The sequence below is a fragment of the Thalassophryne amazonica genome, chromosome 3 (genome assembly GCF_902500255.1).
Source record: "Thalassophryne amazonica chromosome 3, fThaAma1.1, whole genome shotgun sequence".
NCBI classification, from domain to species: domain Eukaryota; kingdom Metazoa; phylum Chordata; class Actinopteri; order Batrachoidiformes; family Batrachoididae; genus Thalassophryne; species Thalassophryne amazonica.
In genome coordinates, this window is record NC_047105.1 from 147,123,803 (window position 1) to 147,149,357 (window position 25,555).

At 39.2% G+C, this 25,555-nt stretch overlaps 1 protein-coding gene across 1 annotated transcript in view; it reads left to right on the forward strand.

The window, feature by feature from the left end:
• Positions 1 to 25,555, forward strand: part of LOC117507690 (calcium-dependent secretion activator 1-like) — a 547,099-nt gene that overhangs the window by 90,708 nt on the left and 430,836 nt on the right. The window contains 1 exon segment of the mRNA XM_034167504.1: positions 9,073 to 9,306. Within this exon segment, the coding sequence (XP_034023395.1) occupies positions 9,073 to 9,306 (234 nt within the window).

Genomic DNA, 25,555 nt, shown 5'->3' on the forward strand with positions numbered 1-25,555 from the left:
GGCTTCCAGTTCGTTTTAGAATTGATTTTAAAATTTTAATGTTTGTTTTTAAAGCTATTTATGGCTTTGCACCTCCCTACTTGTCTGAAATTTTAACTTTGCGCACCTACAGTAGGACGTTAAGGGCGTCTGGCCAGCTTTACTTAGATGTTCCAAGGTCAAGATATAAACGCTGGGGTGATCATGCTTTCGCGGTAGCTGGCCCCAGACTGTGGAATGAGCTACCTCTTGAGTTACGTACTATTCCTGACCGAGCACTTTTTAAATCTAAGTTAAAGACTTATTTATTTAAACTGGCTTTTAACACTTAGTGGGGAGGTGACATGTTCTGTTATTTTTATGTTCTTTTTTTTGTGTGTTGTTTTAAAATTTTATTTTATATGTGTTTTATTTTGTAAATTTGTGTTTTTAATGTTAAGCACTTTGGACACCAGTCGGTGCTGTAAAGCGCTTTATAAATAAATGTTGATTGATTGATTGATTGTTGGATTTGTGAGAATCTACTGAATCTACTGGTACCTTGTTTCCCATGTAACAATAAGAAATATACTCAAAACCTGGATTAATCTTTTTAGTCACATAGCACTACTATTATTCTGAACACTACTGTATAGTATGGTAATTTCCAAATATTTCCAAATTATTTCTGTCAGTTTAATATTGATATGTCAGGACAGAAATTATGGCAATACATTGGAAAATCAATTCTTTTCATATTCCATAAAAAGAGTAAACACTAAAACATGAATTGTGAGATGCAGTTCTTCTCATACATGTATCATGCTCGTACAATACCTACATACTGGGGTAGTGAAGATTTTGTAACAATCAAATATTGTATTTCCATTTTATTGATCAAATACTGTTTCATTATTGATACATTTAAATAAGTCTATGCTTTATATGTTTCCACAAATATTTTGTTCTAGCTCCAAACAATAATATTCTTTATGCCTTGCAGTACTTAATATTCAAAAATAAATGTATGAATCAGCACAAGAACCATTGATACAGCTGTGTAAGATAAGAGAATATCCTTTACATCAGCGGTGGGCAGTTAATTTTTACAAGGGGCCACATAGGGAACCTGAATTATGTCCGAGGGCCACACCATCGATAACTTGGCTGTCGCCCATTACAAATTTTACAAAAAATTACCTATTTAGTAGCTTTTATAGGTAATTTTTATTATTGTAATAATATGTAAATATTTAAATATACCTAAATAAACCTCTCTAATGATTTGCAACACACAAGCTTGACATTTTTAATATATGAGGGCTGGACAGAGACATGCAAAGGGCCGCATGTGGCCCCCGGGCCGTGGTTTGCCCAGGTCTGCTTTACATGATAATGATATTTAAGTTGCTTGCAACATGACCAAGACTTGCTGCCGTTTCAGTCAGAATATAGGTGGCACTTCTGTCTGTCGTTTTGGTCCGATCCAATGCTGCTGCAAGTCCTGGTGTTACAACAGCTTTAATTTTACTGGCTTTACGTGGCACTGGCATAACAAATTCTTCATCTGGACTTTCTGTGTTCTCTACACTCTGGCTGGTAGTGAGACATTAGATGGTCCAGGCTCCTCCAGTTTTTTTTCTGCTCTTTGTTCTTTGGCAGTTTGTATTTTATCTATGCCTGTCATGCATCCCCTTCTACCTTTCTCTCGCTGAGCAAGTAGGAACTGTCTGTCATCTTCAAACTTTATTATTGTTAGGACATCCTGATGTGCCATGTCAAACAAGTCCTCCAAAGATTCACAAAACACTGTTTCATCTTTCTTCTGCTTGTCTGTATTGCGATTCTTGGTCTTTTTCAATGTTTTCCATTTTCCGAACACCTTTTCTAACTTTGTGATCAGATACTGCTTTGCCCTCAGTGGGATTCTAGCTCTCTCCCAAAAAGGAATTGCCATGTCTATAGAGGTCACAGCAGCATCATGGACAGTTTTCTTCAAATCAGTGTGTTTGAAGAAAAATACCTTGAGTATTTGCCCATTTGAGGGCAATTTGTTTCCCTTTATTTCAGTCGGTGGAACCAATAAGGTATACAAATGTTCTACTTCTAGTAGCTGACATGTTTTACTGAAGTTTCCAGTTAATGGTTAAGCATGTTAAGTCAGCAAGTGTCTCTTTTTACATTTATCTCATGTTAGATTCACCATCACCAAAGATCTGAAAGAAAAGAAGCTGTGAATTGAAGCTAAATTTTCAGCTTGTAGCCTAAAATAACATTTTTGAAAGTATGTTGTTTTTGAAAAATATTTAAACCCAGGTATAGTTTTAAATTGAATATAAAATTATACTTTAGTTACACTCAGGTGGTTAACTTCTATCCTCTTTATAAGTGATGTGATTAGATACTGGATAGTGGATAACCTATTGCACGGGCACTCGGGCAGCGATAACTGATGTATTTACAACCTTCAGCTATGATCTGCTACCTCTAAATATTAATGTAGGACAAAAATATTTGACAGGCTTTTCTTTTTCCCCAAAGCATCACAAAATGAAGGGGTGAGAGTAATGAATTTACAACTTTTATTTTTTTGAACCACCCTAATAAAGACATAATGGGAAGGGAAGAGAGGCACAGAGACATGAGAAACACGGAGACACTCCCACATCCACACACATAGAAAACAGTCTCTCTCTCTCTCTCACACACTCACACACACACACACACACACACACACACACACACACACACACACACACACACACACACACACACACACACACACACACACACACACACACACACACACACGAGGGGCAGCTACTCTCGCACACGACAGGGTGGATTCACAGACTTGCAGGAACCGAGACACAAACGTTCTCACACATTCCCAGAGACGGGAGCACATGGACAGATCATCCAGGAACACAGCTGACAGAGGAGGGGTACTGAGGACAGGAGATGATTTTAAGAGGTCAAAGAACCTACAGTCAGTCCAGAATCACCACATATTTACTAACTTAAACGTTCTGGGCTTAAATTATGTGCATACATGTTGGGAAATTTTAAAACATTTTAGATTTCCAGATACTGCTGTCCGCTAAAGAAGCAAGTTTGGTTTTGTATTTGTCCTTTTAAATCCATATTCCTTTGATAACAGTATGACTGAACACAATATTTCATTATATTTGGCAAATGTCTGTTTTCTTTCAGTGTACGGTGATAAAGTGACCCACTTACTTTCAACATTCTCTCTTAAAATATCAAAATTAGAAATTGTACACTCTTCTATGACCTTTTAAACATGTCCTGGCCATTCTGAACATATTGAGTACCTCAGAAAATCTGGAGCTGCTGCACTTTAGAAAATCCGGCTGTATGTGAACTAACACTCTGGACGAAAAAGAGCCTGGTCATTTTCAGGCTGCTGGTCCCAGATAGAGATTTGGGCTCATATCCCAGCTTTTTCATTTGGTCATATTTCTCTAGAACAGATCAGTTATCCTCAACTAAATGATGCGCACACATGTCTCAGCGGGGTCCTCAACTATCTAGGCTTAGTGTTAAAGGAAGCATCAAACACCTGACCTGACCTGACTGTCTGTTAGTCAACAATTGTATGTTTGATGCGATGCGATGTGATTCTTGTCTGAAATTTTTTATTTTTATTTTAAATATTTTATCTTATTTCATACTTGTTTCACTTTGGTGAGTTTTCTCCTTTCCCAGACATTACAGCTCCAAATGTTAACATTCAGACTATTTTCCTGTTTTGTCCTCTCCATTCATTATTATTATTATTATTGTTATTAGTATCATTACTAATCATTATTATTATTATTATTATTATTACTGATCGTTATCATTACTATTATTATTGTTATGCATAATTATTATTATTATTATCATTACTAATCATTATCATTACTATTATTATTCTTATGATTATTAATCATTATTATAATTATTATTATTAATCATTATCATTACTATTATTATTGTTATGGTTATTAATCATGATTATTATTATTATTATTATTATTACTAATCGTTATCATTACTATTATTATTGTTATGCATAATTATTATTATTATTATCATTACTAATCATTATCATTACTATTATTATTATTATTATGATTATTAATCATTATTATAATTATTATTATTAATCATTATCATTACTATTATTATTGTTATGGTTATTAATCATTATTATTATTATTATTATTATTATTATTATTACTCAAATAAAATCTGGGATCGTGAAAATAAGGACCCCTTCATACATAACATGAAAGATGCAGAAACCAAAGAAAATCCGTGAGCCAAAAATGAAACGGGGAAACCGTGAAATATTCCACCTGTCGTCGGGAGAGTTTGTTCTTCTAATACACAAATTGATACCATTTAAAACCTCAACACTCATCAGTGTATGAATACATATGGTCCCTGTGATGATAATAAGCCATCCTGTTTTTGAAAGCTTATTCTGAACTGCGTCTGCTGTAGAGCGCCCTTTACATTATAGGAAGGGACTTAACTGAACCCTGGACCCAGTCCTGGATAGAGCTGCTCAAACTGACAACACTCATACAAAATACTTCAGAATTATATGCAAGGCCTAAGAATAAACAATGTCTGGAGAACAACCTATCCTAATAGCAAAGAATATTCATATTACTCAAGTACTTGTTAAAGCCACTCAGGCATTGACTATTTCTTCAGATCTAATGGCTCCGTCACACCTTGACAATTTAGCTGACATGTTAAAAATCCTCAGAATTCACTGGCATACATCTAATAAGTTATGGGTAAGTTCTGTATAAGTTAAGAGCGCATTGAAGTATGCTGGTACACGTCGTAGTACAGTGAGGTCATCACAATATTTGTGCATGCACAATATTTTCGATCCATGCCAGCGTATGGCTCCTATGTTTTGCATACGTGAGACATACGTTGTAGGTAAGCAATGCGATTGTTGACAGACGTTACTTGTAAGTTCCTCTTAAGCTGAAATACGTCAAGATAATGTCCAGTGTACCCAAAACCTATTTCTAACCTATGAGTGACGTACTTTGAACCTATGTGTAACTTATATCGAACTCCAGCGCATATTGATGTATGTAGACGTACGCGTATTTGACGTGTTTCAGATGACCACAGAACTTACTGAATGTGTCAGCTACCATATGATGGCATATTGGCAGCATTTTTGATACCTCATGGTGTGACAGCTGCATAGCTTATTCGACGTAGCCAGCGTGTTCGCCAACTTTTTCATAAATTGGCATATGCTGGCTAAATCATCACGGTGTGACAGGCCCATAAGGAGTTAGAACCACAAGTAAAAAAATGTTGGTGCAATAACATTGTAATTAGTGATCATGGAGCAGTTTCTATGGAGGTTCAGTTGGGTCGGTTGAGCAGTGTCCAATAAGATGGAAATTACAATCATCGCTTTTAAAGGATCTTTGTTGTCAAAAATTGACAAAATATTTTGTACAACCGGTAAATAAGAATGAAACCATAGTCAGTATTAGATGAGACACTTTTAAAGATGATTGGGGGGGATTATTAGCTAGACTGCCTTAATTGAGAGAGTGGCGTCAACTCAGAACATGGCGCCATTTTTGTTCCAGCTGCGCTGAACTACTGAAACCTTTAATGTTTTCAGCATGTTTTTAGAATCATTTAACCACATACAGCAACACATCCAGGTACAGGTGCTATCAAAATAAATATAAAAATAGTTAAGCTATCAAATTTACATAAATTTACAATTTATAATGATTTATTTAATTAATTTAAAGCCTGATTTATGCCGCTGCAGCTCTTTAACTCCATGTCATGCAGTGAGGTGTGTGACAGTTTAAAGTTCTTTATTCTGGATTAATTTGATCCTGAACAAGCTTTTTTTTTTTTTTTTTCCTACAATCATCACCTCTAATTCGAATGTAAGATGTTCATTTTCCTCTTTTGCTGACTTTGGGTGGTAAATTTGCAAACTTTTCTGATGTGCACTGTTAAAAATTGTTATAATATGATGGCAGATGAAACAGTGAAAGCAGAAAAGTATCAAATCACAACCTTTTATTGTGTCTGATTTAACAGGTGCATGTCAGGCTGCGGGTCCAAATCTGAACATGATGTGAAAAAATAAACGGTCGGGCTTTTAATCACGGAAATGACTCTGGTCCCACATGCCAGGGGTTTAATGGAAATACATTGTGATCAGACAGGACATTTTATCCCATGTGAGTGAAAAATCCGTTGTACAAAATCTGTTATATACGGTGTTTATTACATGGTCTTACTTCTGGACTTGAAAGTCTCTACAGAATCTGACTGTTTTATTGATGCAGGGAGATCATTCCAAAGAACAGGGGCACGATAAGAGAAAGCTCTGTGACCTGTAGACTTCTTATTCACCCTAGGGACACAAAGTAGTCCTGCAACCTGAGAACACAAAGCAAAGGTACGTAGGGTTTAATTAGGTCAGCTAGGTAGGGCGGTGCTACGCGGGATCAAAAATCACCCCAAAATTCCTCACTTTGTCAGTGTGATGTATGACACATGAGCCTAGGCTAAGCGTTAGCTGGTCAAACTGTTGCTGATGTCTCGCATTTCAGTATTGTCCGAGTTTAAAAGTAAGAAATTGCTAGACATCCAGCTTTTTACTGATGCAAGGCAATCCTCTAAGGATTTTATGTGGATGAGATTACCAGCAGTTATCAGCATGTACAACTAAGTATCATCAGCATAGCAGTAGGTAGTCCCAAAATGCCGCAATAAGTGCCCAGGGGGTGCTACAGTGTGGCAAATAAGTATTTGATTACCTACCAACCAACAAGAATTCTGGCTCACACAGACCTGTTAATTTTTCTTTAAGAAGCCCTCTTATTCTGCACTCTTTACCTGTATTAACTGCACCTGTTTGAACTTGTTACCTGTATAAAAGACACCTGTTCACACACTCAATCAATCACACTCCAACCTGTCCACCACAGCCAAGACCAAAGAGCTGTCTAAGGACACCAGGGACAAAACTGTAGACCTACACAAGGCTGGGATGGACTACAGGACAACAGGCAAGCAGCTTGGTAGAAGACAACAACTGTTATGATTATTTATTAGAAAGTGGAAGAAACACAAGATGAAGGTCAATCTCCCTCGGGCTGGGATTCCATGCAAGATCTCATTTTGTGGGGTAAGGATGATTCTGAGAAAGCCCAGAACTACACAGGAGGACCTGGTCAATGACCTGAAGAGAGCTGGGACCACAGTCACAAAGATTACATTAGTAACACATGATGCTGCAGGGCAGCAAGGTCCCCCTGCTCAAGCCAGCACATGTCCAGGCCCGTTTGAAGTTCACCAGTGACCATCTGGATGATCCAGAGGAGGCATGGGAGAAGGTCATGTGGTCAGATGAGACCAGAATAGAGCTTTTTGGAATCAACTCCACTTACCATGTTTAGAGGATGAGACCAACCCCAAGAAAACCATCCCAACCGTGAAGCATGGGGGTGGAAACATCATACTCTGGGGGTGCTCTTCTGCAAATGGGACAGGATGACTGCACCGTATTGAAGGGAGGATGGATGGGGTCATGTATTGTGAGATTTTGGCAAACAACCTCCTTCCCTCAGTAAGAGCATTGAAGATGGGTCATGGCTGGGTCTTCAGCATGACAATGACCCCAAACACACAGCCAGGGCAACTAAGGAGGGGCTCCGTAAGAAGCATTTCAAGGTCCTGGAGTGGCCTGGCCAGTCTCCAGACCGGAACTCAATAGAAAATCTTTGGAGGGAGCTGAAACTCCAAACCTGAAAGATTTGAAGAAGATCTGTATGGAGGAGTGGACCAAAATCCCTGCTGCAGTGTGTGAAAACCTGGTGAAAAACTACAGGAAACAAAGGTTTCTGTACAAAATATTAAGGTCAGTTTTACTATTGGATCAAATACTTATTTCATGCAGTAAAATGCAAATTAATTATTTAAAAATCGTACAATGTGATTTTCTGATTTTTTTTTTTTTTAGATTCTGTCTCTGACAGTTGAAGTGTACCTATGATAAAACTTACAGACCTCTACATTCTTTGTAGGTGGGAAAACCTGCAAACTCAGCAGTGGATCAAATACTTATTTGTCTCACTGTACACATTGTGATGACATTTACACAACACTTGATTTAAAATTCAGTTGGTCTGGTGATATTTGACATTAATATGTGGTATTGATCTGATGATAGTCTTTTTTATTTATTTTTTTTAACTATTGCATCAGTTTTAAATGACTTACAAGTGGCAAAAGACTTTTTATTGACAGTAGTTCTCATGTCTTTAAGTGTATTATTTAGTAAAAGCAGAAAGGGTGTAATTATTGATTTGTTTTATCAGACACACTTAGAATTTGATAAATGTTGAATGAAAACAATGAAATCAGAATTCAAGTCAGTTAATGCAGACAGTCAGTCCATTTGTGGAAACTTATTACAGACAGACTTATACAAGACAGTAAATAAATTTTAATGAAGTCAAGGCTTGAGCCATATATTGTTCCAGTGTAAGAGTCACATTCCAGTGTGTTTTAAACCAAGAAAAACTGACCAACGTGCTCTCAGAATGCACCAAACTGCACCATTTTTAAAATTTCCATCCACTTACAGAAAATGTTAAGTCAAAAAATTTTCAGTTGGTTGCAGCCCTGTGTGTGTGTGTGTGTGTGTGTGTGTGTGTGTGTGTGTGTGTGTGTGTGTGTGTGTGTGTGTGTGTGTGTGTGTGTGTGTGTGCGTGTGTGTGACCTGTTGCTCTTTTGTAAAATGGCATTAAGTGATGACGACCGGTCTGTGTGTTCGTGTTTGAGTCGATGGTATCGATGGGGAGGCGCGCGGTCACCGTGCGTGTGAGAACACGACCCGGGTTAGTTTGGCCTTGTTGCCCCGACCGTGACTCAGGCCGTGTCTGTGGACCTGCTGTGGTCTGTCAGCATGGGATCAGAGATATGTTTTGGAGTCAACAAGTTAAATGCTCCATGAGATGAGTAGAGCCGGTAAATAGTTTTGATTTTAAAGTGGTTAACTCTTTAACTTAGTCCTGTTTCTGTCAAAAGGGTGGAAGGTTTCCGCGGTTTGCCTCCAGAGAGATGGAAGCCATGTACATTGATGAGCTGCGATCGTCGGTCAACCTGCTGATGGCCAACCTGGAGAGCATGCCAGTCTCCAAGGGAGGAGACTTCAAACTGCAGAAACTCAAACGAGGCCACAACACCTCCATCATGGACATGGGCCAAGAAGACGAGAACATCCTGCTGAAGTCCGACGTCGTTCTTTCCTTCACTCTGGAGGTGAGTTGAGCTTTTCTTGATTTTACAGTGGCTTCCTCTCACACTCCTGTCTTGACTTGTGGACACAAAAATGTGTGACTCTCGGACCTTTGCTTCTCAACGTTTGCAATCATTATTTATTTATTTTTAAATTAAGTCAATTTTTTTGTCTCATCAGTCCCACTTAGTACAGAATTCTAGAAGTAAAAGATTTAGAGTAAAAGTTACTGAATGAAGTTTTGTTTGTTAAAAAAAATGTATTCATTAGGAGTCCAAGCCCTGTGAGGTCAGTAGGGGGCGCCAGAATTGGAAAAGGAAAAATATGAAAAATCGTGCACAGAACAATCTGAAATTCTGTGTGACTCATTGTGGATGATGTCAGAGCTGAATCCCCACAATTGGGTGAGGATTGCGTAAAGTGGGCGTGGCTTCTTATGCAAATGATATCTGAAAATATCTCCTCCTCAAAATTTGAAAAATTCACCAAAATTCAGAAATTTGTCCTACAGATCTTCCCCTTTGTCAGCATATCCAGTGAGTAAAGACAAAACATTCATATGCTGTGGGCGATGTTGAAGTCTGTCACTGTATTTTTCAAAATATGAAAATTATATTTAATTAATCATATTTCCATATATTCCATCAAATGCCACAGAAATTGACAGAAATATTCTTTCATGCAAAAATGAAGTGTTTAATTTCATGTTAAGTTTGGTCCATCTTTGCTCTTGTTTTGTTTTTTTCTTCTTCAGTATAATGGACCTTTCACACTGAAGGTGTTCAGGACATTAAAAGTGTCATGCATCACTCTACACACTTCTCACTGAAAAATGAAATTGAAAATCATGTCACAAACTGAGCTAACGCGACGCCCCACTGACGTCAAGCCCCCGCAGTCAAATTTCAACCCAATCCAACATTCGACACTGTGTGCTGTGACGCAGCTTCATGCATCCAACAGAAACGCAGAATCAGGCCAAAACACGGAAGATGGCAGAGTGCAGAAATGTGTGTCAGAGGAACATCTGAACTGTTAATTTATACGCAGCAGTTTACTGAAGAAAATCCTTAAAATTTTTTAATGTCAAGATTAATTTGATTACTCTACATTTTGAAGTAAAAAAAAAGATTTTCACATGAGAAAACTTGTAATTAAAATAGTTTTAAGTAAAAAAATACATTCTTTACAAGTCTTTGTTCATCTGTAAATTAAAATCATAACTTATTTGTTGTTTCAGATAAGATGATTTCTTGATTGACAAGATAATGAACATTGGACATTTATTTTTAGACAAATAAAATAATATGAAAAGTAACGTGTACAGTTTTAAATCTGGTAGATTCAGTCATTCATATCTGCATTTCAACAAGGAAAAAAGACACCAAAATTAAATATAAACTTGCGTTTTGTCCGTGGGGATCCATGGGCTCTAGATTGGTTGGTGTTTATAAAATAGGCAACTGACATTTTTAAAGGGTGGTAATAAATTGTGCAAATTTTCTATAATGAGTCAGAATGGTGTGTGAGTCCAGAATGTTTTTAGAACCTTAGACCGCAACACTTTCCAGAGGAAGAACTCAGCCCTTTTATTTCCTGTTAATTATATAATTTTTTTAATGTTAGTTAGAATCGAATTTATTGCCAAGTAAGTTCTCACAATTTGATTGGGTGTCACTGGTGCATAAAGAACAATTAAAGAAAAGGCAAAAAAAAACACCTTCTGTAAGAAGTAATTGGTGCATAAACAACAATAAGAACTAGTTAACAAATGTTAATTTACTTTCTTTGGCTGAGTCTCAGTTCTACCCCTTGGCCCTTCCCCTCCGTTTTGCGCGGGCACGAGAGACAGAGGGGTGTCTCAGTTCTCCTTTTGGAGTGAGGTGGAGGGGAAGGTGGAGGGCTACAAACCCCTCCATTTGGAGTGAATCTGGATGCACACTCCGTTTGGAGGGGTAGGAGGAGCTTACCACTGTCTACATAGAAACAAACATGGCGCTGAAAGAGCCGCACAAATGAAGCGGCTTTCATTACAAATTACACTGTTTATAAAGTTATAACTTGCCAAAAAACTTTACAGGCAGTTGTCTATGACAGCAACGTGTAGCTGCTGGATGCATGTTGCGTATATTGTCATTCTGAAGAATATTGTAACTTCGCTTGTGCGCTGAGGTGTTATAACGCACATACACACGAACACTACGATAAGACACTTTTATATCTCACAATGGAGAAAATCATGATAAAGGATAAGCATGTTAATTTGTATGTTCATAAATCTTTGGATAATAGCGACCCCTGCTGTTGGATTTCAAGGTGTGTAACGTGTGTGTATTTAGTAAACAAACAGGGAGCCCTGAACACACTTGTCTCCTAATAAGAAAATGAGAAGTTTCATCAGTGTTGGAAAATATACACACACACATGTATATGTGTAACACATAACCTGACGTCCTAACAGACGGATATTATTTATCAAGGAAATTTCTAAAGGAAATAGAGCTGGATGCAAAAAATGGGAGAATTTGAAAAAGAAATATAAGGTTAACAGAACTAGATGCAGCCCAAAACAAACATACAGGTGCTGGACATATAATTAGAATATCATGAAAAAGTGGATTTATTTCAGTCATTCCATTCAAAAAGTCAAACTTGTACAGGTATAATGTATACATTCATTGCACACAGACTGATATATTTCAAGTGTTTATTTTAATTACTAATTAATTAATTACTAATCCATCAATTAATGATTATTCAAACAATATTATCACCATCATTAATTCATTTTTAATACTATTGATTATTATTATAAATTATGAATTAATTAAATTAATTATTTATGCCACAAAATTCTCCGACATGATTGTAATACGTTGAAGAAATCTGTGACTTCTTCTATTTCTTTGGATTTATGCAGAAAGGCAAGAAAATAAAAAGAGCAAACAGGCTACTGCAACAAGTTTCGTTTCGGTTGTCATGTTAACAAACAGTGAAGACGACAGTTTGACATGGGCAGGTTTTTTTTTCCTCTAAGGCGGAGGGGTGTCTCAATTCATAGGTCTAGACCTTACCCCTTTAAAACAAGGGGTAAGGTGAAGGGGTACAAAAGAAAACTGAGATTGGGCCTTAATGTATATTTATAAATTGTTTAGGGTCTTGTTATCATATACACACTATTATTATTGTTGTTGTTGTTATTATTATTATCAGTATTATTATTTTATTTTTACTTCTATTTTGCCATTTGATTTTTAAATGGACCACAATGGAAAGAAGTGTTTTCACTTTCTTGTCTCATCCACATATTCTTAACGGATTTACAATTATATTATGTACTTACATTGAACTGAAAATAACACACTCATGCTTTTAATATATAGATTTATTGCCCCCTGCTGGATTGGCATGTGAGTGCAGAATGTAAATATCAGTGTCCATTGTTGAGTGTTGTTTGTTAGCTAATGTATGTAGCTTCTCTAAGAATATTAGTCCTATTATCATTCATCTTTGACCCAAACGGCAAATATCAGCTCTCCCCAGTTTCTGCCTGGTTAAAATTGCACGTGCACACACACACACACACACACACACACACACACACACACACACACACACACACACACACACACACACACACACACACACATAGGCCGCTTGGCTATTATAATATAGATATTTATTATAAACACAGCAGGAGCTGATGCAACACTGACTCCAGTGTGTCTGTTAATTAAGATTTCTCAATGTGGCATAAACCTCATGATGAAATCATTTTTTAATTTTGTCATTTCAAAGTTTAATTACGTCCTCGTTGACTATGTGACTGCTTTTATTGTTGTAAACAGGACAGACTAATTACTAATATATTCTGTGCTGCTGTGTCTCTGTGCACGGGTCTGTGGTCTGAACACCGGCAGCTGTGTCAGTCGCTGAAAAACCTTGTCCCAGCAGAGTGATGTCCGTCACACCTTCTTCTGCATCATTTTTCTCTTAATATTGTGGTTTTGACTTGTAGACTTTCCTGACGCGCATCCAAGATGACTACTGTCCTGCTTTTCCACCGGACCCTCAAAAAGACAAATAGTGACAAATCTCCGCCCCCTTGCTGTGTTGGAAGCTTTCAACACAAGTGAATCTGTCAAAATGATCAAACGACGTGTTCACTGTGAAAGGCCCATACAACATATTATCAAAGGGGCGTGGCTCACACTGTACAGTTTATCAAGCTGAACCTTTTAGAGATGGTAATGTTCATGTTTTTCAGTTACCAAGACTTAATGTTTATTTACCTGCAGGTGGTGCTGTAATAAAGAAAAAGGCATTTTTGACCTGAAAGGTCAATACTGCATTTCAAAAATCAGTAAATCATAAAAAAATAAAAAAATCAGTACTCACACAGTCAATTAAATTTCATACATTTCCACATAATTTTGTGTGTTCTGGATCTTCTACAATGGGCTACACCTATTTTTACCTTTTTAATTTTTATGCAAAATTGCAACACATGTAAAACCTACTTTTTCAACCTTTGCCTTTGTGAAGGGCAGCTCGATAACTGACAAGCTGCCAAGCAGTCAAAACTGGACGTCTCACATTTCTTTGAAACGTAAGTCCAGCAAACATGAAACATGGTCCAGTGATCCAGAAAAATGAACAGAAACTGTCTGCCAAATTTGGTAGTAGTCACCACAAGGTGGCGCAACAAATCGAGAAAAAATAGTCTGAAAACATGTGCATAGACTTGAATGAAATTCATATCATTGGTCCTGTGAGACCAAAACGGAGGTGGTTTTGTGTCAGTCCAGCAGCGAATCCATCATGACGCGCGAAGTGTCCGCTCGGCTTTCCACGACAAAATCTCTTGTTCAAAGTGAAATCTGCAAGAAAATAGGTGATGTCCAGCTCTTGTGATAACCAGAGAAAGTTCACACGATGGTCACGGATCCACAGAGCGATCCGTTTAGAAATGAAATGGTCGTTCAGCCTGTCGATGGCAGCTGGAGCGCGGCGCACCCCACAGCTGCTGAGGGCGTCCTTAAAGCGACAGTAACATCCCTTAATGTCTTTGAAGCCCATAAAATTTTCACCAAAAACCACCTGAATTTCTCAAATGGTGTCCACATGGATGTGCCTCACAGTTTCTAAAAAAAAATTTGATCAAGCAAAGCAGCAGTCTCTCAGCCATTTCCCTGACAATGAAAATCCGCCGAGGGGGTGGACCACTCCTCACTCAAAGCCTGCTCACAGGCGAATGACGCAACCGACAGGCGTGAAAAAAATCACGCATGCGCATGAAGGTTCAAGGTTGGCTCACGCAAGCACACGTGATTCAAATCCATATGTTTTTTTTTTTTTAAAATAAGGTCGGATACTTTTCTAATAGACCTCATATATGTGTAGATATATATATATATATATATATATATACGCACGTGTGTGTGTGTGTGTGTGTGTATATATATATACATACATATTGTATTTCTGCCTCATTTCTTATGTCTTGTACTGCTACAAGTATTATTATTATTGCTTATCCTCGCACACGCTGCTTGATGAACATTTTCCTCTGCTTGCACCCACCTTGTGTGTTTTCTTAAGAGCTGACGTAACATGATTTTCTCCTCTGTGAGATCAATAAAGTTTATCTTAGCGACGAACTGTGTTAACTAACAAAGGTTTTCTGAAGTGTTCCTGAGCCCACACGGTAAGATCCTTTACACAATGATGTTGGTTTTTAATGCAGTGCCACCTGAGGGATCAAAGGTCACGGGCATTCAATGTTGGTTTTCAGCCTTGCCGCTTACGTGTAGAAAGTTCTCCAGATTACATTATGGACTGTAGATGATGGAATCCCTAAATTCCTTGCAATTGACCATTGAGAAACATTGTTCTTTAAATGTTGGACTATTTTTTTTCACGCAGTTGTTCACAAAGTGGTGATCCTCACCCCATCTTTGCTTGTGAACAGCTGAGACTTTTGGGGATGTTCCTTTTATACCCAATCATGACACTCACCTGTTTCCAAACAGGTGTTCTTTGAGCATTCGTCATCTTTCCCAGTCTTTTGTTGCCCCTGTCCCAGCTTTTTTGAAACGTGTTGCAGGCATCCATTTCAAAATGAGCAAATATTTGCACAAAAACAATACATTTTATCAGTGTGAACATTAAATATCTTGTCTTTGTGGTGTATTCAATTAAATATAGGTTGAAGAGGATTTGAAAATCACTGTGTTCTGTTTATATTTACATTTTACACAACGTCCCAACTTCATTGGAGTTGGGGTTGTAGCTGCACACATAACACACACAGACACACACCAACAAAATACACACGCAGACACAGAGACACATACTCACATGTATTTGTGTGTCTCCATCTGTGTGTCGATTGTTTTTCATGTGCGTGTCGATTATGTTTAGTGTATGTCTGTCTGTGTGTGTCTGTCAGTGTGTTGATTGTTTTTTAAAATGATCTGTCTGGGTGTATCGATTGTTTTTAGTTTCGGTCTGTCTGTGTTGATTGTTTTAGTGTGTGTCCGTCTGTGTGCATGTCAATTGTTTTATTGTCTGTGTGTGTCGATTGTTTGTAGTGTGTCCGTCTGTGTGCACGTCAGTTCTTTTTAGTGTCTGTGTGTCGACTGTTTCTAGTGTGTGTGTCGACTGTTTTCAGTGTGTGTCCGTTTTTGTGTGCTGACTGTTTTTAGTGTGTTTTGATTGTTTTAGCGTGTCGATTGTGCTTAGTGTGTGTCTGTCTGTCAACTGTTTTTTGCATGTGTCTGTGTATGTTTGTTTGTGTTGATTGTTTTTAGTGTGTGTTTGTCTGTGTGTGTCAACTGTTTTTAGTGTGTGTTTGTCTGTGTGTGTCAACTGTTTTTAGTGCGTGTTTGTCTATCGATTTGTTTCTAATGTGTCTGTGTATCGATTTGTTTCTAATGTGTCTGTGTGTCGATTGTTCTTAATGTGTGTGTTTGTCTGTGTGTGGATTGATTTTAGTGTGTGTGTTTGTGTGTGTATCGATTGTTTCTAATGTGTCTGTGTGTCGATTGTTCTTAATGTGTGTGTTTGTCTGTGTGTGGATTGATTTTAGTGTGTGTGTTTGTCTGTGTGTGGATTGATTTTAGTGTGTGTGTTTGTCTGTGTCGATTGATTTTAGTGTGTGTGTTTGTCTGTGTCGATTGATTTTAGTGTGTGTGTTTGTCTGTGTCGATTGATTTTAGTGTGTGTGTTTGTCTGTGTATCGATTGATTTTAGTGTGTGTGTTTGTCTGTGTATCGATTGTTTTTAATGTGTCCGTTTGTGTGTTGACTGTTTTTAGTGTGTGTGTTTGTCTGTGTATCTATTATTTCTAATGTGTTTGTCTGTGTCGATTGTTTTTAATGTGTCCATTTGTGTGTTGACTGTTTTTAGTGTGTGTGTTTGTCTGTGTGTCGATTGTTTTTAATTTGTCTGTGTGTCGATTGTTCTTAATGTGTGTCAATTGTTTTTTGCGTGTGTCTGTGTGTGTCAATTGTTTTTGCATGGATCTGTTTGTGTGTGTCTCTGCGTGGAGATTGTTTTTAGTGTGTGTCTGTTGATTGTTTTTAGTGTATGTCTGTTTGTGTGTGTCAATTGTTTTTTGCGTGTGTCTGTCTGTGTGCGTGTCAGTTGTTTTATGGTCTGTCAATTGTTGTTAGTGTATGTGTCTGTCTGTGTGCCGGCTGTTTTCAGCGTGTGTCCATCTTTGTGTGTCGACTGTTTTTAGCGTGTGTTTTGATTTGTCTTTAGTGTGTGTGTGTTTGTGTGTCTGTCTGTGTGTCGATTGTTTTTAATGTGTGCCCGTTTGTGTGTCGATTGTTTTTAATGTGTACCTGTCTGTGTGTCGATTGTTTTTGCCTGTTTGTGTGTCGATTGTTTTTAATGTGTACCTGTCTGTGTGTCGATTGTTTTTGCCTGTCTCTGTGTCGATTGTTTTTAATGTGTGTGTCTGTCTGTGTGTGTGTCCATTGTTTTAGTGTGTGTGTCTTTGTGTGTGTCGAATGTTTTTAGTGTGTATCTGTCTGTGTGTGTCTGTGTGCCGGCTGTTTTCAGTGTGTGTCGATTGTTTTTAGTGTGTTTGTTTGTCTGTGTGCGTGTCGATTGTTTTTGGTGGGTTTGTTTGTCTGTCTGTGTCGTGGGTTTGTTTGTCTGTCTGTGTCGATTGTTTTTAGTGTGTTTGTCTGTCTGTGTCGATTGTTTTTAGTGTGTTTGTTTGTCTGTGTGCGTGTCGATTGTTTTTAGTGTGTTTGTTTGTCTGTGTGCGTGTCGATTGTTTTTAGTGTGTTTGTTTGTCTGTGTGCGTGTCGATTGTTTTTAGTGTGTTTGTTTGTCTGTGTGCGTGTCGATTGTTTTTGGTGGGTTTGTTTGTCTGTGTGCGTGTCGATTGTTTTAGTGTGTTTGTCTGTCTGTGTCGATTGTTTTTAGTGTGTTTGTCTGTGTGCGTGTCGATTGTTTTTGGTGGGTTTGTTTGTCTGTGTGCGTGTCGATTGTTTTTAGTGTGTTTGTTTGTCTGTGTGCGTGTCGATTGTTTTTGGTGGGTTTGTTTGTCTGTGTGCGTGTCGATTGTTTTTAGTGTGTTTGTCTGTCTGTGTCGATTGTTTTTAGTGTGTTTGTCTGTCTGTGTCGATTGTTTTTAGTGTGTTTGTCTGTGTGCGTGTCGATTGTTTTTGGTGGGTTTGTTTGTCTGTGTGCGTGTCGATTGTTTTTAGTGTGTTTGTTTGTCTGTGTGCGTGTCGATTGTTTTTGGTGGGTTTGTTTGTCTGTCTGTGTCGTGGGTTTGTTTGTCTGTCTGTGTCGATTGTTTTTAGTGTGTTTGTCTGTCTGTGTCGATTGTTTTTAGTGTGTTTGTTTGTCTGTGTGCGTGTCGATTGTTTTTAGTGTGTTTGTTTGTCTGTGTGCGTGTCGATTGTTTTTGGTGGGTTTGTTTGTCTGTGTGCGTGTCGATTGTTTTTAGTGTGTTTGTCTGTCTGTGTCGATTGTTTTTAGTGTGTTTGTCTGTGTGCGTGTCGATTGTTTTTGGTGGGTTTGTTTGTCTGTGTGCGTGTCGATTGTTTTTAGTGTGTTTGTTTGTCTGTCTGTGTCGATTGTTTTTAGTGTGTTTGTCTGTGTGCGTGTCAATTGTTTTTGGTGGGTTTGTTTGTCTGTCTGTGTTGATTGTTTTTGGTGGGTTCAAAGTCAAAGTGTCTTTATTTGTCTCCCTAAGGAGAAATTTGCCTTGGACAGAGTCTGCTACACAACAACACATCCAGTTCATAGCACCCATACATTAAAAACAACAACACAGTAAGTCAAAGGATAAAATATTAATACACAACATTATTAACATCTTTGTGCAGATTCCGCAATACATACCCTTAAGCTATCTTCCCTGAACTATCTGCTGATTTATGAGCTTCACTGATAATGGAATAAATGAATATTTATATCGATTGTATTTACAAAGAGGAACCCTGTACCTCCTTCCTGAGTTAAGTAAAGTATATTCAGAGTGCAGAACACGAGACTGATCTGTTAAAATATTGTCAGCACATCTGAGAACTGCCTGTTCAAACAACTCTTGGGGAGTTACAGGTGCCACCATACCCATGATTTTGCCAGCTATCTTAATCAGATTTAATATTTGAGTTTTTGATTTAACCGTTAAATTACAAAACCAGCTAGTAATACCATACCGTAACACGGACTCAATTGTTGCTCTGTAGAAAATCAGCATAATATTCCTACATACACCAAACAGTCAGAGTCGACAAAGAAAGTGCAAACGCTGGTGGATTCGGGCACAAACGCTTGACACTTGCATGTGCCAGCTTAAGTTATTATCGATATAAACCCCCAGATATTTATATGAATCCACCTGTTCAATGTTACGTCCATGTATGGTGACCACACTACGGTCTCCAACAGCCCGAGGGTCCACCAACATCTCCACTGTTTTATTAACATTAATAAACAAACACAAACGTTTTTGTCTGTGTGCGTGTCGATTGTTTTTAGTGTGTTTGTTTGTCTGTCTGTGTTGATTGTTTTTAGTGTTTGTTTGTCTGTCTGTGTTGATTGTTTTTAGTGTGTTTGTTTGTCTGTCTGTGTTGATTGTTTTTAGTGTGTTTGTTTGTGTGCGTGTCGATTGTTTTTTGTGTGTTTGTTTGTCTGTCTGTGTTGATTGTTTTTAGTGTTTGTTTGTCTGTCTGTGTTGATTGTTTTTAGTGTGTTTGTTTGTCTGTCTGTGTTGATTGTTTTTAGTGTGTTTGTTTGTGTGCGTGTCGATTGTTTTTAGTGTGTTTGTTTGTCTGTCTGTGTTGATTGTTTTTAGTGTGTTTGTTTGTGTGCGTGTCGATTGTTTTTAGTGTGTTTGTTTGTCTGTCTGTGTTGATTGTTTTTAGTGTGTTTGTTTGTCTGTCTGTGTTGATTGTTTTTAGTGTGTTTGTTTGTGTGCGTGTCGATTGTTTTTTGTGTGTGTTTCTGTGTGTCATCTTGATGTGGCGCCCTCTGCTGATCTGTTGTGATGATTGGTACCTTGGTGTGGGTCACAGGAAGCAGACAGGCGGGCTTCCGGTGTGAGAGGACCAGCCTCTGAAAACATTTTGCAGTGACGGGGATCAGGACAACGGGGATCAGGACAACAGGGTTGGCATCCCTCAGTTCCTTGGCTGTGGAGTGTTTGGACACTGGACCCATGATGGCAGACTTAAAGATGGAAGGAACTGTAGACCTGTTGAAGATGTCCATGAAGACACCAGCCAGCTGCTCTGCACAGACCTTGAGCACACATCAGGAATCTATGGGGATTACGGGTGTGCACACTGAACGTCTTCGATAATACTGTGACCCGGTACAGACCCCTGCTGTGGACAGACAGGCTGTGGTTTGGAGCATGTGGTTTGCTACGTGGACAGGCATTTCCCACACAGGGCTGTCTTCTGAGGTTTGTCCTGACGGACAGATTCTCGCCTGATCTGGGTGATTGACATCACAGTCGGACTGGTTGACTCTGTCCACTTCCAGGTGCCAGATCCAGTTTTTCGTCATCCTCAGTCAGAATTGTGGAAGCTGGAGAAAAGCAGCAGCGTTACACTGTCACACGTTTAGTGTCTTCCTGAGGATCCACGGAGTCTGATGTGGGTGGAAATAATTCTGTGTTTGGTACAATGAAGCTTTTCTTCAGACAAACTAACAAACACCTGCCCACTAATGAGTCCACTCACACTTCAGAGTGTCAGCGCCGCACCGTTTATTTAAGGAAACCTCCACACGACACACAGACACACACACACAGAAACACAAACACACACACAAAAACAGACACTGTCTGTCCAGAACGTCTGGAAGAACACATGGAATTGGTTAACTGACACTCTTCTTCCAAACTGTAAGCCAAAATTTATTATATAACGGCTGAGTGGATCCTTGTCATTTGATTGGTGCTTTGTATGTCACATGACATAGATGAATTCATCCCATTTGTGTTGCATTGCATTCAGGGTGCGGCTTGGTTCCATTTAGTGTGCAAATTTGGTTCCATACATTTGGTACCATTGCACTCTCACGTGCATGCGCGCACTCGTGATCACGCATGCACATGTATGCACGTGTGATTGCGCACACGTACACAAACCATTCAACAAGGCGAAGCCAAGTTTAATGGTATGTTCCAACTTTCACCAAATTAAATATTTGTTCCATTGAAAGAATGTAAAAACTTTCATTATTTGTTTTATATAACTGCTAAAATAGATTCTTGTCATTTGATGTTTTAATTTATAAACAACAGAAAAGGGACTTACGTTTTGGTGTTCCGCTGCTGCTAAAGTCCAAATTGTGTCGTGTCGTGCAGTGATGCTGTGCACTAACTTCAGACTTCCATAAAAAAAAAAGACTTGTGCAGCCAAAAATCACATCAGCTTTTCATCTGAACAGCTCTTCATGCCTCCAGACAGCTTACAGCAGAGTGGATTTTCTGTGTGTGTGTGTCTTACAAGAACTAGCACAGTTAGCTTCGCTCAATCAAACTGTTGTCTCACTTGTGACATTGTCCCACGTGCACGCAGTGTGCCACAAAAAAAAGTCTACTCCTCAGTGCAGCGAAAAAAGAAAAAAAAAACACACTTCAGAAATTAGTCCAGCTTTTCATTCTAAGTTCCTGCAAACAGCCTCCAGACGGCTTACAGCGCAGTGGACTTGGACAGTGTGTGTGTGTGTGTTTGCGCACGCGCAGAGTGCAATGGTACCAAATGTATGGAACCAAACTGCACTCTAAATGCAAATCCATGTCATTAATTAATCCATGTCATGTGACATACAAAGCACCAATCAAATGGCAAGGATCCACTCAGCCGTTATATTGAACAAAATATATGACGTCTGCATCAGATTTAAATGAAAGCTCTATGGTTGGAATTTGGCGCTCGTGAAGGTGCTGAGACTCAGTGCTGGGTCTTGGGAGTCCTAGTGTGTCCCAGGACTCAGTCGCCAAAACCTCTAGCCCCAACTGTGGGACCATCAGACAGTTTAAAAACACTCAGATGACCTTTGTTTCAAAACTCCAGTCATTAAATGACTTTGACAGCCTGGTGGAAATTTTATAAGATGACAAACTCCATTTTATCTCCATCCAGCAGCTTTCCAGTTTGGAAGGATCCAGACTCTGTTGTCCAATAAACCTGCATAGAATGGAACTTTACCTTCAGTCGTGGCACGGAGCACAACAGGCAGACGCACAGTACAAAACATTCCAGTGAAATACATCGAAGTAGGCCATGAAGTCCAGCCGCGTCAGTCTGAGACGGGAATAAAGGCGCTAAAGGTTAAAAGGGTGATAAAGTGAGGAATGTGTGCGTGTATCTGCTGGGCGGCTCCACCCTTTGTTGAGGATGGTCATGAGACGTTTTATCGCTGTTTGTCCCGGCTACGAGGGCGGCGGCTGAAAAGCAGAAGCAGCGGATGGGTGGGGTCACGGGAGCATGAATCCAGGGGTCCTCCCTGTTTATGCCTGGGTAAGGATTTGTACCCGTTTGTTCTTTTGTTTCCACACTGTAGCACACGCTGTACGTCAGCACGGTGGACAGTGTGCGTGCATTGTTGTTTCTCAGTGTTTGGGCTGAGTGACCTCCTGCTCCACTTCCTGCCTCTTCACGCTGAGCGGTGTGAAGGTCAGCGTGGAGCCTTTGAGGTCTCAGCTCCTTGGTCCAAGTTTCACTTTTTTTATCCTTACAGAGGAAATTTAGAGTGCAGCAGGATGTTTAAACACATGCACAGCAGAGCGCTACCACCACATGCCCACAGAAACTGTACACACACAACACAAGACACTCAACAATGAAAACACTCCTTCCACAAAACAACCAATGACAAAGCCAATGAACAATACACAGCAAAAGCTGTCATCATAAACATGGACAGAAGTAGAAAAATAACTATTAAATAGACTGCACTTATATCGCGCTTTTCCATCTGCATCAGACGCTCAAAGTGCTTTACAGTTATGCCTCACATTCACCCCGATGTCAGGCTGCTGCCATATAAGGCGCTCACTACACACCGGGAGCAACTAGGGGATTAAAGACCTTGCCCAAGGGCCCTTAGTGATTTTCCAGTCAAGCAGGGATTTGAACCGAGGATCTTCTGGTCTCAAGCCCAACACCTTAACCACTAGACCATCACCTCCCCATTACACTACATAAAAGTCCTTTAGAAATTTACAGTTTTTGTCCGTTGCTTGAACATGTTTTGCAAAACTTTGCTCATAGTTTCCTAACTCTACACACAAAGAAATAAGACACAACACTGGGAAATAAACCCATCACATCTGTGTCAAATTGAAATTCTGCTATCAAAACTGGACAATCATTTGCCAAAATGTCACTCTGATGACAAAATGATGCCCACTTACATCATATGAGGCTTATATCATATTAGGCTTAAAACTTTCCTTTTCGCTAAGGCTTATAGTTAGGGCTGGATCGGGTGACCCTGGACCATCCCTTGGTTATGCTGCTTTAGACGTAGATTGTGGGGGGGTTCCCATGATGCACTGTTTCTTTCTCTTTTTGCTCCGTATGCATCATTCTGCATTTAATCATTAGTGATCGATCTCTGCTCCCCTCCACAGCATGTCTTTTTCCTGTTTTTTTCCCTCAGCCCCAACCAGTCTCAGCAGAAGACTGCCCCTCCCTGAGCCTGGTTCTGCTGGAGGTTTCTTCCTGTTAAAAGGGAGTTTTTCCTTCCCACTGTTGCCAAGTGCTTGCTCACAGGGGGTCGTTTTGACCGTTGGGGTTTTTTATAATTATTGTATGGCCTTGCCTTACAATATGGAGCGCCTTGGGGCAACTGTTTGTTGTGATTTGGCGCTATATAAGAAAAAAAGTTGATTGATTGATATGAATACGCTTTCAAATCAGCAGCAACAAACTAGTCTACTTTATATAAAACACTGCAGTCTTTCATTTTCACTCTTCAGTTCCACATGAGGGAAGCTTTTACAACAACCAAAAAATTAAACGATCAATACTGTACATTGCAGTACTGTACTTTACAGTATAGTAAATTCAGTTAAAGCAATAAAACAAAAAATAAAAAAACAACAAAACACTGAAAAACACAATTGTGCCTTCGCACTGCAGGCTTATGGATCCTGGTGTGTGTTGGGGTCTGGACACAGGATCTCATCAACATCACAAGCTGTGTCTTCTCTGGTTCAGCATCAGGGGAAATATCCCCTTGTGTGCCGAATCCATCCATGGATAGACATCACCTCAACATCTCCACAGGCCTGCTCCACTGCCTGCAGGAGAGACATGTGGTTGCCGGTCATATACACACCGTCTCCAAGCAGAAAAAAAAATTCCTGTATAGGATTTAAAAATGGCAAGTAAGGCCGGGTTCACACGGCAGGATGATTAGGCCAATATCGGACCCAATCTTCCCCTTCCGACAATCTTCAGGACGCACCGACAATCGTGATGACGCTAAAGATAATCTTATCAGATATTCCTCCCATGTGTGGTGAGTTCAGAGCGCTCTGATCTGCTCGGAAGGGCATCAGGAGCGCTCCGATCGCAAATTGGGGATATTCAACATGTTGGATTTTTTTGGCCCTATATCACAGTATGTGTGGTGTCTTCCGACCACAAACGAGCAAACAGCCTGCTGAATGTGACATGCAGCCAATCAGAAAGCGAGGTGATGGACGTACGGAGTGGAAAATAAAATCAAAACAGCTGTTCTGACTTACTAGAAAGTCCGGTGGTCACACTGTCTCTACTCCTTTAAAGAACACCTTTTCTTTTTCTTTTTGTATTGTTTTTCCCTCTGTTTTAAATAGTCCACAAAGTACCTCTGTTTGTTTACGCTGAAGTCACATTTAATCTCAAGAGATTTTGCAAGATTTCCTGTCTGAACTGTAAATGTTCGTGTGTGAAATCTGTTCGTGTGTGGTGTTGTTGTTATTACCGTGTGGCTGAACACCACACACTGTACGACCAAACCTGTTAGATCCATGATTTCTTATCTTCACGTGTGTGGTCTCTCAGGTTTTGGAAACCTACAGATAATTTTAAAATCCTGTCGTGTGAACCAGGCTTAAGGGGGCAAATACACAACTTCAAACTGATTGTGATCAGTGAACCAGTTCCAGACCAGAGCAGCCTGATGGGAACTCACATTATCCCAGACAACAACAAACCTGGGCTGCTCAGGTCCGTCCTGTCCTACTACATCATGAAGTGCATCTAAGAATGTTACAATGTGTTTCGTATTATATGGACTCTCTGTCTTCCTCTGTCTCTGTCTCTGTCCCTGCCTCTATGCTTGCGAAGTTCTCAAAATGGCTTAACTGAGGCCTTTTTGTATCTGGCTGACTGGTGTTCAGTTTTGTAAGAAAGTATTTTCAGGTGTGTGTTTAAGTATTTTCAATTACTCAGTGTGTTTTGTATTTTGAATAGATGTGTTTTCCTGATGGTAATGTAAGTTCATTTCCTGAACAAAGTGTTTTATGTAGAAAATAGTGTGTAGTGAGCAGGAGCAACTAAAGTGCAAAGCAGCGCTTTTGTTTAAGGTATGGTACACTGTGTTTAAGGTATAGTAACAACAACTTCAAGTTCTGTTACTTGGGTTTAAGCAAGCATGTGTCAAAGTGTTCAAGCAGTGGACAAAAACTGTAAAAAGTCAGTTCAATGGATTCAAATTTCTAATAGCCACAGGAATAAAAGAGTCGCTGGCACGATTAGTCCTCAGCTTATGGTGCGTTTACACATAGGCATG